This window comes from Pomacea canaliculata, linkage group LG8 (genome assembly GCF_003073045.1).
Source record: "Pomacea canaliculata isolate SZHN2017 linkage group LG8, ASM307304v1, whole genome shotgun sequence".
Taxonomy (NCBI): domain Eukaryota; kingdom Metazoa; phylum Mollusca; class Gastropoda; order Architaenioglossa; family Ampullariidae; genus Pomacea; species Pomacea canaliculata.
This window is the reverse complement of record NC_037597.1, coordinates 22,351,901-22,364,449: the sequence shown is the minus strand read 5'-3', so window position 1 is coordinate 22,364,449 and position 12,549 is coordinate 22,351,901. Positions and strand designations below refer to the sequence as shown.

Below are 12,549 nucleotides of genomic sequence, written 5' to 3'. Positions count from 1 at the left end.
TAGGATGCGGAGAAGGGGATGCGGTATCGAAGGAAGAACACGAAAGGGCAGAGGGAAGAAGACACAGGCATGATGGTGTTGAACTCTCTGTCAACCAGAAAACGCACGCGCATATATATATTTATGGCCTCGCACACAAGCAGCAGGCATACGACATTCCGTTGTCGAGGTGTGGATGTACTAACAGTCCACAGATGTACAGGTGCATCGATTTCGTCTCACACATCAATGCATCGTGTGTGTGTGTATGTGTGTGTGCCTACGCTTGCTTGCTTGCTGTATGCATTCGCTCATATATTCTCGAAGGTTCCAGCTGCCGGCGCGTTGCACCTGCTGTACTGCTGTGCGAGCGGTCTGCTGTACGCGCAACTGTCGCATGCGTCTGAGAACAACAATCAGACGTTCGTCGCTATTATTGTCGACATCGTCCGATCGGTCCCAGCAGCGCCACCTACGCCCTACTAACGCGCGCCTGACAGGCCGTTGAGAGCACGTGTTTATTAAATTATCTGATATTACGAAGTCTCCAGGGGCTCTTTAAAGCTCGCGTAGTCATCTGCTGATAATCCATGTGCCCGAGCGGGAATAGCTAGAACATGAAGAGAAGCAAATTAACATCTTTTTTGGGCTATACCAGCAAAATTTTATTTTTATCAAGTCATAGACAGAAAGATTTTTTTTTATTATTTGAGTCGAGACTAAATTAAAGCAGTAGGTGAACTCCACAGCTGGACTACATCACAGCTCATACCACAGGAAATCTTTGCCTCCCTCAGTACTTATAATCAGACATAGATGTAGCAGCGCCTGCAACCTATTTGTTGCACAATATGGCGAATCACATGTTCACTAGTCAGTGGAGTGTCGTGGAGGTTGGCTGGCGTATCATCCCATTCTTTCTGAGCTATAAACCACTAGGCTCAGGGCCCAGGTGCATAGCGTGACGCTAGGCGGCTAGTTGACTGCTTCCAGTTAGCCATTCAGCCATAGCACCTAGCGACTTCGCGCACCTGTCTCTTTAGTTTCTGGTCTTTCTCTAGACTGGTTACGATAAAAAAGAATCAACAAACGACATAATGCCGGAAACACATGCCAAATAATCCACTTTTTGCAGCTTCTGGAATCAACACATTTAATGTGATCAATAAAAAGAAAAACAAGACAAAAATATGTTGTGCACTCGAAATTACGATCATCTGCTTGACAGTGGCCACGTATCCGTGGTTGTTTTTTGTTTTGGTTTGATTTTTTTTTTCTTAATACGTGGCATCTCAAGAAAACCAGTTTGGTCGTACACTTAATGGACCGTGGAGCTGAGCGGTGAGATCTCTTCCGGTACCTGCTGTGAAAGTTCTTGTAGCAGGTCAGTCAGCCTTTTGCAAGCGCCGGTCATTGCGGGTGTAATACCTTTGGCGTGTGATTATGAAATGGGGTGTACCAGCATGCAAACATTAACACGCCTGGCTCATTTCTTCTGGTCACTTCCCGTAATGGAATCGAGGGTGGATCAAATGTGTTAAAATCCAGAGCCTCAGGATTCGGGTGTGCACATTAGCTACACGACCTACACTTAGCAATCAGCTGGACGGGTTCTATATTTATCAGCAGCTTACATAACTTCTAAAGGAATACAGGTAGGGGCGTTCTATGTTGCTAGCCCCAGGGCTCAGACTGATTACATGTCTGCGACCCACCACCCTCCGATACACATGACCTCTGGTGGTGGGGATTTCCTTCCCCGATGTCAAAGGTCATCAATGCGACTTTGGTGGTGCTGAATATTCCTAAACGTCCCCTCCCTCATATCACTGATTCATTTTACTAAATCTATCTTCTCATTAATTCGCCCAGAAAAGCTATACTAATACTAATAATAACACGCATACAAACCCGTATATCAACTCCACAAGTCCCATCGCCACCAACTGAGAAGTTAACCTTGACTGATTGGAAAACTTTTGGAACCAACAGAACAGTTTTCGATGATGATGATCATGATCATGATCATGATCATGATGAATATTGATTTATATAGCGAACAATCACTCTCACGAAGGAGCATGCTCTCTGCGCTTCATGCAAGTAGGAGACATGGACAGAATACGGACAAAAGAGGAAACAACTATGCAGACAATTAAAAACAAACATGGGAAGTAATTAAAAACAAACATGGAAGACACAAAGAGGAATGAGGGTACTAACAATAAGGATGGAGAGTGTCATAAACCTGCAGAGGAAGGCGATCAGGCGAACTCGTCAATTGACTATAATCACAACTGCTGACAACAATGTTGATTGGTGTAAGGAATAATGTTTACTGATGTCTCGTGTGTCCCATTTTTCTGTTTTTGCATATTTTGGAATCAGAACGGGGAATCCAGTAGCTATGTCCTGAGATGTGCAGTTATTACTAGTGGTGGGAAACAACAGATTCCTGCTATACATATAAACCATACACAGCAGCATCCAGTTTCTAGGTAACATATTGTGCCTCACACTGAATCCAATAATACTGTTCCGTGTCAAAGTAGAAGCCTGTGATCAATGACCATTGTGCGATTTTCGTATTGCCTTTAAACTTCAAGATGTTAAAGGTAAAATCCCATACCCTATAACGGCTAGTGGTTTACCGAGTCTGGGTCACATCACGTGCAAGACAAAGGATAACCTTCTTCTTCATATGCCTTTTACATTTCACGATAAATCAGGTTCCCCGTGTTCTGGTCGGAAATCATAGATCCTTGAGCAAAGACCTTCTGCCCTGAAGTCGAGCCTCCTCCAGATGACATTAACTGTTTAATGAACGTTGGCTTCTGTAGCTGGGTCTTCGTGTCTTCCACTACGACAAAGCACTCTAAGGACTTGGGCAAGAAGTATGTATGCCAGTCACAAGTCCTCAAGTAAAAATCGCCGCACAAAATTGTAGTCGGCTACTGGTTATTCAGAAAGATAACAGCTAAGAATCACTTTATATGAGAATAATACATAAATTATGTGGTACATCAATATTCCAAATAATAAAATGAGCATCCCTGCAGTTTTCGAGACCCAGAGTAAAGAAAGAGAATTACCGCGAGTCACATTATGTTGATTATTTGGTCTACTGTCGTCAGCCTAGTCTCTTGGGAGTATTTGTCATTGCGGGAGGGAAGACTGGATGTATTTAGAAGATAGAAAATAGTAAATAGCTGAAAATAACAGTAAAATTTTAATATTCTTCTATCGGTTACCCTCACGGACCGCCTCGCTCACCCACCGTTAGTAGGAAATAAAATAAGTGAGGCAAACTAAAAAGAAGTTGTGCGGGATGCTGAGACGTAAGTATACAATTATATAATATTATTTAATAAATATATAGTACGGTAATTGATTTCTTCTTCATTTCTCTCAGTTTCTTTGAGAACGTTCGCGGCGAGTCGGTGATGGCGTGAGCTAGACCATGCCAGCCTTACAGCAGGAAGACCCTTCGAGAAGACATTTCAGTTTGGATCTTATGGTTCTAAGTGTCAACAACTGTCCTCGGAAACTGTTTACTCACGAGGACCTGAGTTCGACTCAGCAGCTATATGAAGTGTTGTTGTACAATCAAGTACAGTGTGAGATCTGACAATGTTCGCCTCCTTTTTTCAATCCCTACTGATGTGAGATGTAGCCGCTCTAGAGAAACATTGGTTCAGACTTTGCTTGTTGACAATATATGTTGCAGTGTAGCGAAAGTGCTTTAATATATACCATTGATATGCTGAAAACTGAACATATGAGCTTCGATAGTTAACTACATTAAATAAACAAATTGGAAAAAAAAATATTCGTTACATCTTACCTACTTTTTATAACGACGCTGTTTTTCTAACGACATAACACACACACAACCACACACACACTCCTTCTCAAACATACACACAAGAGACAGACTGCCTTTTGAGGTCCCTTTTATTGCTTGTTGAGATGGACAGAAGGACGAATACAAAAGCCCAAGGCAGCCTATTTAATGTCGTTTTGCCGACAACAGCAGGACCAGAACTTTTATTAACGCTGTTTCCTTTTAAAACACCGATGCTTTCAGTCTGCACGACGGCTCTTGAAAGTGACATGTGTGAAGGAAGGAAGAACGCACACGATTGCGGTCGATCCGGCACTTATTCCCGTGAGTTTGACGGGGCCCTGCAAGGGTTAGAAAAACCCTCACCACAGGGATTTTCGCTGCGCAACAATGCGACTCCATTGGGGTTGGGGAGGGGGATGCTTGTTGTAGGGGTGGTGGCACTGCGGGTATAGTCGCCTGCAGCGCGCCGGTCCACGTCGACTTACCGAGGTTGGGGGATGGGTGGGTGGGTGTTTGGGGTGGGCTGTGCCTGTCAGTCCTTCGCTCACACGGGGTGGGGTGGTGGGTGGTAATCCAGCTCAAAGGCACTGATGGCATGGACAGTAAGGTCAGTCGTGGCACGGCCGAACGACGACGTGTCTTTTTCTGTGAGGTAGAAAGAAAGAGAGAAAAAATGCACGTGATTGCAAAAGGGGAACCTGTGCTGTCATATTGATTCATCACAAGCGTACAGAAGCATTTGCACCGGCAACCATAAATTGACTTTAAAGAGAGCAAGAATGCAAGTGCACCGTTGGCGATAAGCTAGCATCAGTAGAAATCGGATACGGATTTACTCTTTCCACCACTTAGTCACTGACCGGAATCGCAAGAGCGAGATGCGGGCATAACGCCCAGCTGGGAATGTAAGAGGAAGGGGAAGGTAGGGGGAGGGTAACCTACTCCCCTGAAGAGCGAGTCAGCGGGGTGGGGTGGAGGAAGGCGGAGGGGGTGGCGGTGGTTGAACAGCCCGCAGGCGTTCATATCTATAAATAGCCGTGTTGATAGCTGCCGTGCAATTTTTGAAAATCGTGTTCCGCTAATTAAGATTAAAAATTGTCTCTGCGGTAAAAAGTTCTGTGTTTTGGCCTTTTGATCAAAGCCCGCACAGTCAGGTGTCCCGAGACTGTTGGAGGTAGGAGTGTCAAAGTACCGTGATTATGCTGGGCACTTCCTCGCGTCTCTCGGATGCACAATGTAGGTCTCGCTTGCACACTGTCGCGCACGCGGAACTATTTTCTTGCGCACGAGGAAAGGATGTCGTGCGGTTTGACGTCACTAGTTGCTAAGTTACCAAGTTTTTCTCTCCTTCTGTCGTCGCGTAGTAGTACCACCGACTTGAAAGTGACTACTTTTTGAACGCATCCTCACCTCTTGGTGAGACCGGCTGCTACCCAGAAAAAAAAGGGAAAAGGATTCGCAACTCAAGAAGGAAATTTAATATTTATACAATAAATGATGCAGTAACACACACCCCATGTCGTTTGTCACTGGTTGTAATATTCTTGTGGAAACTTGCCATTTTATGAGATACGCTTTATTGAATTGTTAACTGGCACAATACAAATCAAGAATAAAGTTAAACTATTTTTTATGTTATTTACTGCTAAACGTTTTTTCCCACGCCTATTTTTATCATGGGTAGACAAGGCGTTTGACACGTCGCATGAGGGGGTTTAGTGATGAGTACAAATTCAAGAGTGGGTTGGATTGAAACCCATGTGTTGCCGAAGGACGTGTGACGTCACGTGTGAAAAGAGGAGGAAGACAGTAGGTCCGAGAAATGGCGACTCCATGATCTTTCTCTCTCTCTCAGGGCTTTGACCGCGCAGGACCTTTGATATACTCAGGGCGGTGGATTAGTCCTGAGTAGTTAGTTTACATAGATGCAGTCATCTGGAAACTCTTAACACGAATATTAGTGAAAATGGCGGCAAATATGTACAGAGTTGGAGGTAAGTAAACTTGCCGATCACTTGCTAAATGCTTCGGGAAGTATGGACAGGCACACTTGCACACGCGGCGTGATACACGTGTCCCAAAACTAGTTTGCTTTAGTTTGTTTTCACGCAATATCGTACTAATGGCAACATTTTGACATAATAAAGCTGCTTGTTGTTATTTTGAGCAAAATGTTGGACTAATTGATGCGGTTTTCGTGTAGTTTTTAGTTGATTACTTTTTAGCGCATGCATCTTTGAGTGATGAGGTCTTTCGATCGCTTCGAATTTTTAGTGAGTGATATTTCAAAATCCTCTTGTAAAAGTACCTATTTTTTTCCTTTAAGTTGCAGCTTTAGTGTCAATACAATACGAATACAGTGCAGATTTGGCTTGAAGACAAAATTTGAAAGCGTAATCCTTCTATTTCTTTATCAGCGGACTATTTTTTGTCGGCTCGTGATTTCGGCGTGTTTACAACGCACACAAAGACTATTCAGTTTATTTTCTTCTTTTCAGATTATGTGTACTTTGAAACATCATCAACTTCCCCGTATTTAATCCGTCGGATTGAAGAGTTAAACAAGGTAGGGGAAATATATGATTTTCATTTACATCTCTGTTGTTGTTTTATTTTATTGGATTCGTTCCGTACACGCTGTAGTGCAGATCTACAGCTTCGAACCCGGTCGATTGTTTTTCTGTTCAGCGTATCCATGCTTGGGCGACTGTTGATATGAACCACACATTTGTTTCAGACACCAAATGGAAATGTTGAAGCAAAGGTTATGTGTTTCTATCGTCGAAGAGACATTTCAAATTCACTCATTGTTCTGGCAGATAAACATCACAGTAAGTTCTTTTTGAGTTCGTAAAGTGTTTTGTCAGTGCGTTCGTTAGTCAGGACACTGCTCTCGGGCAGGAATTACTTGTCAACAGCCAAAGGCACCTTCATTTTTGTCTTGCTTGATTTAATATAACATCTGCGGTGGCTTTTGACTTTGCTTGTTAAGATAAGTCTTGAGAAGAGTGCTTATTAAGGTATCACGGTAAAAATTCGTCTGCTTCTGTTGAAAGTAGTCCCAAAAGAAAACGGTTTTATTTCGAATTTGTCACTCATATGTGTTTGTGTGTGTGATATTTTAGCAGTTATTGAAGTAGTTGTAGATTCTTTGATCATTTTTGTTAGTACTGATTTATTTCAACAGTGCTTCTCACACAAAGTATTGCTAGGTTGATATTGGTAGATATGAGTTTAAACTGTGCCTACTTATGATACAATTTTAAATATTTTGACTAGCAGTGATTCATGTTTTAGTCTCAGTCTGTGACAAAACGCAAAAGCTTTGATTTAAAAAACAAAAACAGATCCAATTACTGGTGCTTATTAACTTTGTTAAAGATCTGAATCACAGAGAAAAGTGAAACCACTGGTCAAACAAACAGCTGTTTGCAACAGTCAGAATTTTTTTCTTTTTTCAAATAATTGGAGTTAGTACCCAGTGTCAAGTTCCACATGAACTATTATATTTGCTTTATAGCTCAGCCTTTCCAGTCAAAATTGGTAAGACTTTAAAGGAGAGAAGAAAAAAATCATAATGGAAGCTAACATAAAACCATTATAAGGTTTTGTAAAACAGGTTTTGCTTTTTTGTGGCGAGGGGAAGGCTCTCACTTTATTGTAACAGAAAAAATTGCAGATGATAATGCAGTCTGTTAAAAAATACTTAGTGAGTACTTAGTCTTGATAAGACAGTTTTTCCTATTAACAAAGATTGATGCATGAAGATTTTAGACTAGTGTACATTCAAATTTGATATTGCTTTGAATGCAGAGAGAAAGTAGTATATGCTAGTAGCACTTTATTTAGCTGCATTTAGTCCATATTTAAAAAATAAAACATTTTTTAATTAATCTTTATGTAGTGTTTTATGCAAAAACCTTACTGTATACAGACTCTGTATAGTAGTAACTAGTTTAGTTTATTCTTTGTTGCTCCTTTGAGGAGCATAGGGTTAGGTTAGGACAACAACACCTCACTAGCGAACCTGGTTTTGGGCAGCACCCCACTTAGTTAGGCCCATGTTTTTCCGACGTCCTTTGCCTAGAAGTAACTAACTAAACCATAAAAGTGTGGAATTTGGTTGTAACAATTGAACTTAAAGTTTATTGGTGCACACATTTTTGAAGGTCCAGTAGTGTTAGAAAAATAATCTCCAGGTTATTGTGACTTTTTGAATGAAGTGTTTACATGTATTCTGAATTACGTTGGATTTGACTGCATTTATTGTGTTAAATATGTAAGAAAACTGGCCAGAGAAACTTAAGGGAGCCTGTTTATTTATAATTGCTTGCAGAAGATTTCACACATTATCATGATTGAAAAATTCATGCTGTGATGTTTATGCGTGACTGAAGCAGAACATTTTTGGTGTAAGCTGTGTGAATTGTATAGGAAAGAGTAACAGAAATAGCTTTAAAACTATTAAATATGAGTAGATATCTGTATTAAATTTGCTGGCATTCATCAATGGAAAGGGAGACTAGCATGATTCTTCTGGAGTTCACCTACCTCTATCTACTAGGTATTTTACACTAGTTATAAAGATTTGGATTTTAATTTTTATAATTGTGGCAGAGGGGATCAAGAAATGAATAAGTTAAAGACTTCGAACTTTAGATACTCTTTAGAGTACACTTACAATTTACTTAAAACATTTTTTGTCAAAGCATGATTAGCAGATTTGGGATATTTGAAAATAAGAATGTATCTATGTTTAATGAATGGATTATGCATTTTAAATGAGTCACAGAGATTTAAAAACAAAAAATTTGACACAAGAACTGCGTTTTTTACTAGACTTTTAAGGGGGATGGTTTTCATTTTTTGCCTCTTAGATTTATTGTATACCTTCTAAATTAAGTGAACCGATTTGGGGTAGCTGTACTCTTCATTATTCACTGATGTCTTTAAGCAGACTACATTTGTTGGTGGATCAGAGCTGTTTGCATGGCATGAGCACCAGATCGTGCAAATGGTACAACTTAGTTTTAGAGAAAAATTATAAAACAGTAATCCCTCGCCACTTCGCGCCTCACCTTTCGCGGCTTCACTAGTTCGTGGGTTTTTATAAGAAATTAATGGCAAAAGTGATTTGCGAATCCACGCATCTTCACGGATTTTCTGAGAAATTCGATCAGTTGAAAACATATATATTTTATGAATTTTTAGATGAAAAAAGCCCAAGGTGTATACAAATATATTACTATACAATTTTTGTACATTATGTGTGTGGCGCGCAGAGAGAGATTTTGTTGCTTTATTGTGAAAATAAAACTGGTTGGTTTATTTAGCAGGAAAGTGCTTCCACTGGAGGTGATTTTGCACTATGGGGGGAGAGGGAGGGTTAGGAAACAAGAGTATCTGGAGAAAACCCTTGACACCCAACCCTGCAGATAGGTGTCACATACGATGAGTGTCCCCAGACGAGATCTGAATCTTGAGATGTTCAATACAGTGGTAACAAGCGAGTGTTTTAACCACTGCACTACCCAGTGCCGCATGAAATAAAATTATTATATCAGTCAACAAAGAAAAAATTAGTTGTAATTAGTCATAGTGACATTTTATATTCTAGAAGAATGGAATATCAGTGCTTCATGTTTTGAATCTACAGCTTAAATAGTAGATGCTACATGTCTTTTTACAGTGGGCAGTTAGCGCCTGTCACTTATACAGTGAAGGTTGGCTGTCCTGGGTTCAGCTTTTGACTTGGGCATGCTGTTCTTTCTATGCATGTGGCATCTGTTTTTAGGGCTGGCTGCCTTGCGTGATAAAGTCTTAGTTGCTGGCTCTATGTAAAACACAATTTACCTCCCCACCCCCACCATCTCCTTATGACAGTGGGCAGTGATTCAGACCTCAATACAAATATATTTGATGTTAAGCACGTCAGCTCATGAAAACTGGGGACATCTGCATAACTAAAAAACTGTTGTAGGTGATGAAGAGATGGGATATATCAGTGCTTTGATACTTGTGTTATAGGGGAGACACAATCAGACAAAATTGTTTAATTGTAAAGGTCCTTTTGATTTACAGTTCATCACTAAGTAAAATTTACAAGAGTTTGGTTGATTTAGGAGATATTCTATCAGAAAAAGGAAGTTAAGTTTGTTTGGAAGTTAAGATTAAATGTGGTTGTGACAAAATTCATCCTCAGCTTCCCAGATTCCCTCGGAATCTTTTTTTGCTAGGTATACTAAGATATCCCTAAATTGTCAGTGGTGAAACCAAAGAATTATGCATGCTAATTATTTTTCCTTATCATTGTGGAGTAGTTTTTGACTTTATATTTAAAAAAAAAAGGTTTTGAATTGGCTTTTCTTGTGTATTCTATCATTTACTGTAATATGTATAGTGTAACATTTCTGTTGCTTAAGCTTTAATCTTCTTAAGACAACTTTAGGTTGTAGGAATGGACAGAACTGAGTCTATTGCAGTCTGTTGTTCTTTAGCGTGTTTTAAATTGGGAATTAAAATAAAAATTTGCTGGAAATCAGTTTTCTTTGTGGAAACTGCTGGTCCTAAAGTTTTCTTTAAATCATGTGAAAATTTCTGCACGGAACATTTAATGAGTTAAACCAGGTGGTTACTTTTTCAGGCATAAATAAAGTGATTTGATTGCATATGGTTTTGGACAATGCCTCGTCTGTGATTTCCTGTTAGATACAAATTTTGGTGTTTGACTAGCTCATAGTGTCGGACAATATTTGAATTGGGAAGACTTTGATGATACAGAGGCAGGTGTTGATGGCGTATCATAAAACCAGCTTTTTCAAATAGCTCTTCAAAATTGATTTGCAAGTACAACTGTTTATTTTTGCTGTGCATCTTATCCAGGGAAATTAAGGAGATACTAATTAGTTTTAGCACTGACAACATTCATTTCAAAAGTATCCCATTGCAATGTTACCAGGCACAAATGAGGTTCTTCAGATTTTTTGCTTATTTTACCTCAACTGCTCTTCTTGGATTTCTTGTGAATTGTTGTATACTCAAAGCTCATGAAGATCATGTCTCTTGACAGGTGAGAAAACTGTTTTAGGGGTTAGCGAATTAAAGAAGCAAACATAGATAATGTAATCTATGGCAGCTACTGAAAGATTTGGATGTAACTGAGGAGGAATACAGCTAATAATTTAAAATCCCTTTTCACCTTAAAATGCCAGCAACATTTGTACAGTGGCATATATGTACTCATATGTATGTGCATGTTTTTGCCTGTTTTAAAATAATTTTTTATGGAGAAGAGATAGGTAAACAAACATAGGCTTTTAGATTTTTTATATTCTTTTAGAGGCCCCAACTAAACAAGCGCACCTTTTGTTTTTGCTACAGACCTTATAAAATTACAACAACTAAAAATTGCAGATCACTACATACCGACAGTATTACTGTATAACTGACCTGATATGATTGATAGTTTTCAATATCTTAAATTTTCTGGTTGGGCATAAAAATGCAAGCAGTAAATACCAGTTCTTTAGCTAAATTCAAAGATTTCAAGCTTTGAAATAGTGCATATGTGCATGATTATTGCCGCTATTCACCAGCTGTTGTCAGAACATTGTATAGAAAAGTGGTTCATCGTGAGCAGTGTTTTTCTTGTCTTATCTGATTAGTGTATTCTCTCTCATTCCACAACCTTTCACATGTGCACATGGCTATGATGGTGAAGTACTTCTAATTTCATCATCAGTAATGTGTGTTTGTGGAGGTTACCAGCAAGTTGCTGATTTATGACATCTAGGTTTTGACATTCCTAATCTAAAGCTTGTATCCTTTTAGTGGTACTGGTGATCTCTTAATGATGTCCAAAACAATGATGGGAGAGTTTTGCTATATTCGCCCTCTGAGCATGGTCTTAATCTGTAAACATTGGAATAAATTGATGAACATTGACTATCTGATGTGCTTCACAGCTGGGTGGTGGTGGTAATTTGGTGAACCTCAGAGGGATGCAGAATAGAATTTATGGTCGGTTTCAGATAAAAGGCCCATAGTATAGAGGAAAAAAGATACTGGGGTACTGAAGCATAGATGTGCCAGCAGTGTAGCCCTCTATCCTCTTATGATTATAGACCCATATTCTTATTTAATGTGAGACAGAAGTCCCTTGATCTAGTCAACTTAAAACAACGCTTTAACCTCTAATTGGTAGGTGTGCAAAGTGAGTGCTATTTTTAGACGTCACCCATTAACCATGGCCAGCGCTTGAGAAGCCATCTTGGGCGGTATTTATTCTTTTGACATTCCCACTGCTAGGCCTGTGGGGGAGGCGGTTAGGGTGGGGGGTGGCATAGAGGAGGGTGTTTGCGGGAGGGGGGTCCATCTAGAGATGGTGGATGAGATCCATTGTGCTCTTTAAAGGTGCGTGAAATGGGGAAGGTTGGGTAGGCCAGGGAACATGGAGAAAACCGGTGGGTGGGGGTGGGGGGTGCTTGGTGGACGGGAGAGGTCCTATGTGAGCTTCATCTTTTCTTCGCCATAGCGGCAGTGCGGTCGCTTTACGCGCCAGAAAGTAGTCCCTGCCTATGTAGGTCAGAATATTATGTCAGGGCATTCCAGTCTGTGCTCCCTGATAGGGCCTCCATCTCGCCTCCCACCCCCTTTTAACACCGGTCAACAGAAGAGGCAGCGTTGAGCAACAGGGTCTGTGGTTGTGTCCCTTGTGTTGGATT

At 40.3% G+C, this 12,549-nt stretch overlaps 1 protein-coding gene across 2 annotated transcripts in view; it reads left to right on the top strand.

Moving 5' to 3' along the window:
* The first annotated feature begins 5,607 nt into the window (after positions 1 to 5,607).
* Positions 5,608 to 12,549, top strand: part of LOC112569977 (metastasis-associated protein MTA1-like) — a 31,201-nt gene continuing 24,259 nt past the window's right edge. The window contains exons 1-3 of one of the 2 annotated variants that reach the window (XM_025248107.1): positions 5,608 to 5,820; positions 6,325 to 6,392; positions 6,564 to 6,657. In XM_025248107.1, the coding sequence (XP_025103892.1) occupies positions 5,793 to 5,820; positions 6,325 to 6,392; positions 6,564 to 6,657 (190 nt within the window). In that variant the 5' untranslated portion in view covers positions 5,608 to 5,792. The remainder of the gene's footprint in view (positions 5,821 to 6,324; positions 6,393 to 6,563; positions 6,658 to 12,549) is intronic. The other variant, XM_025248108.1, reaches the window with a different exon arrangement.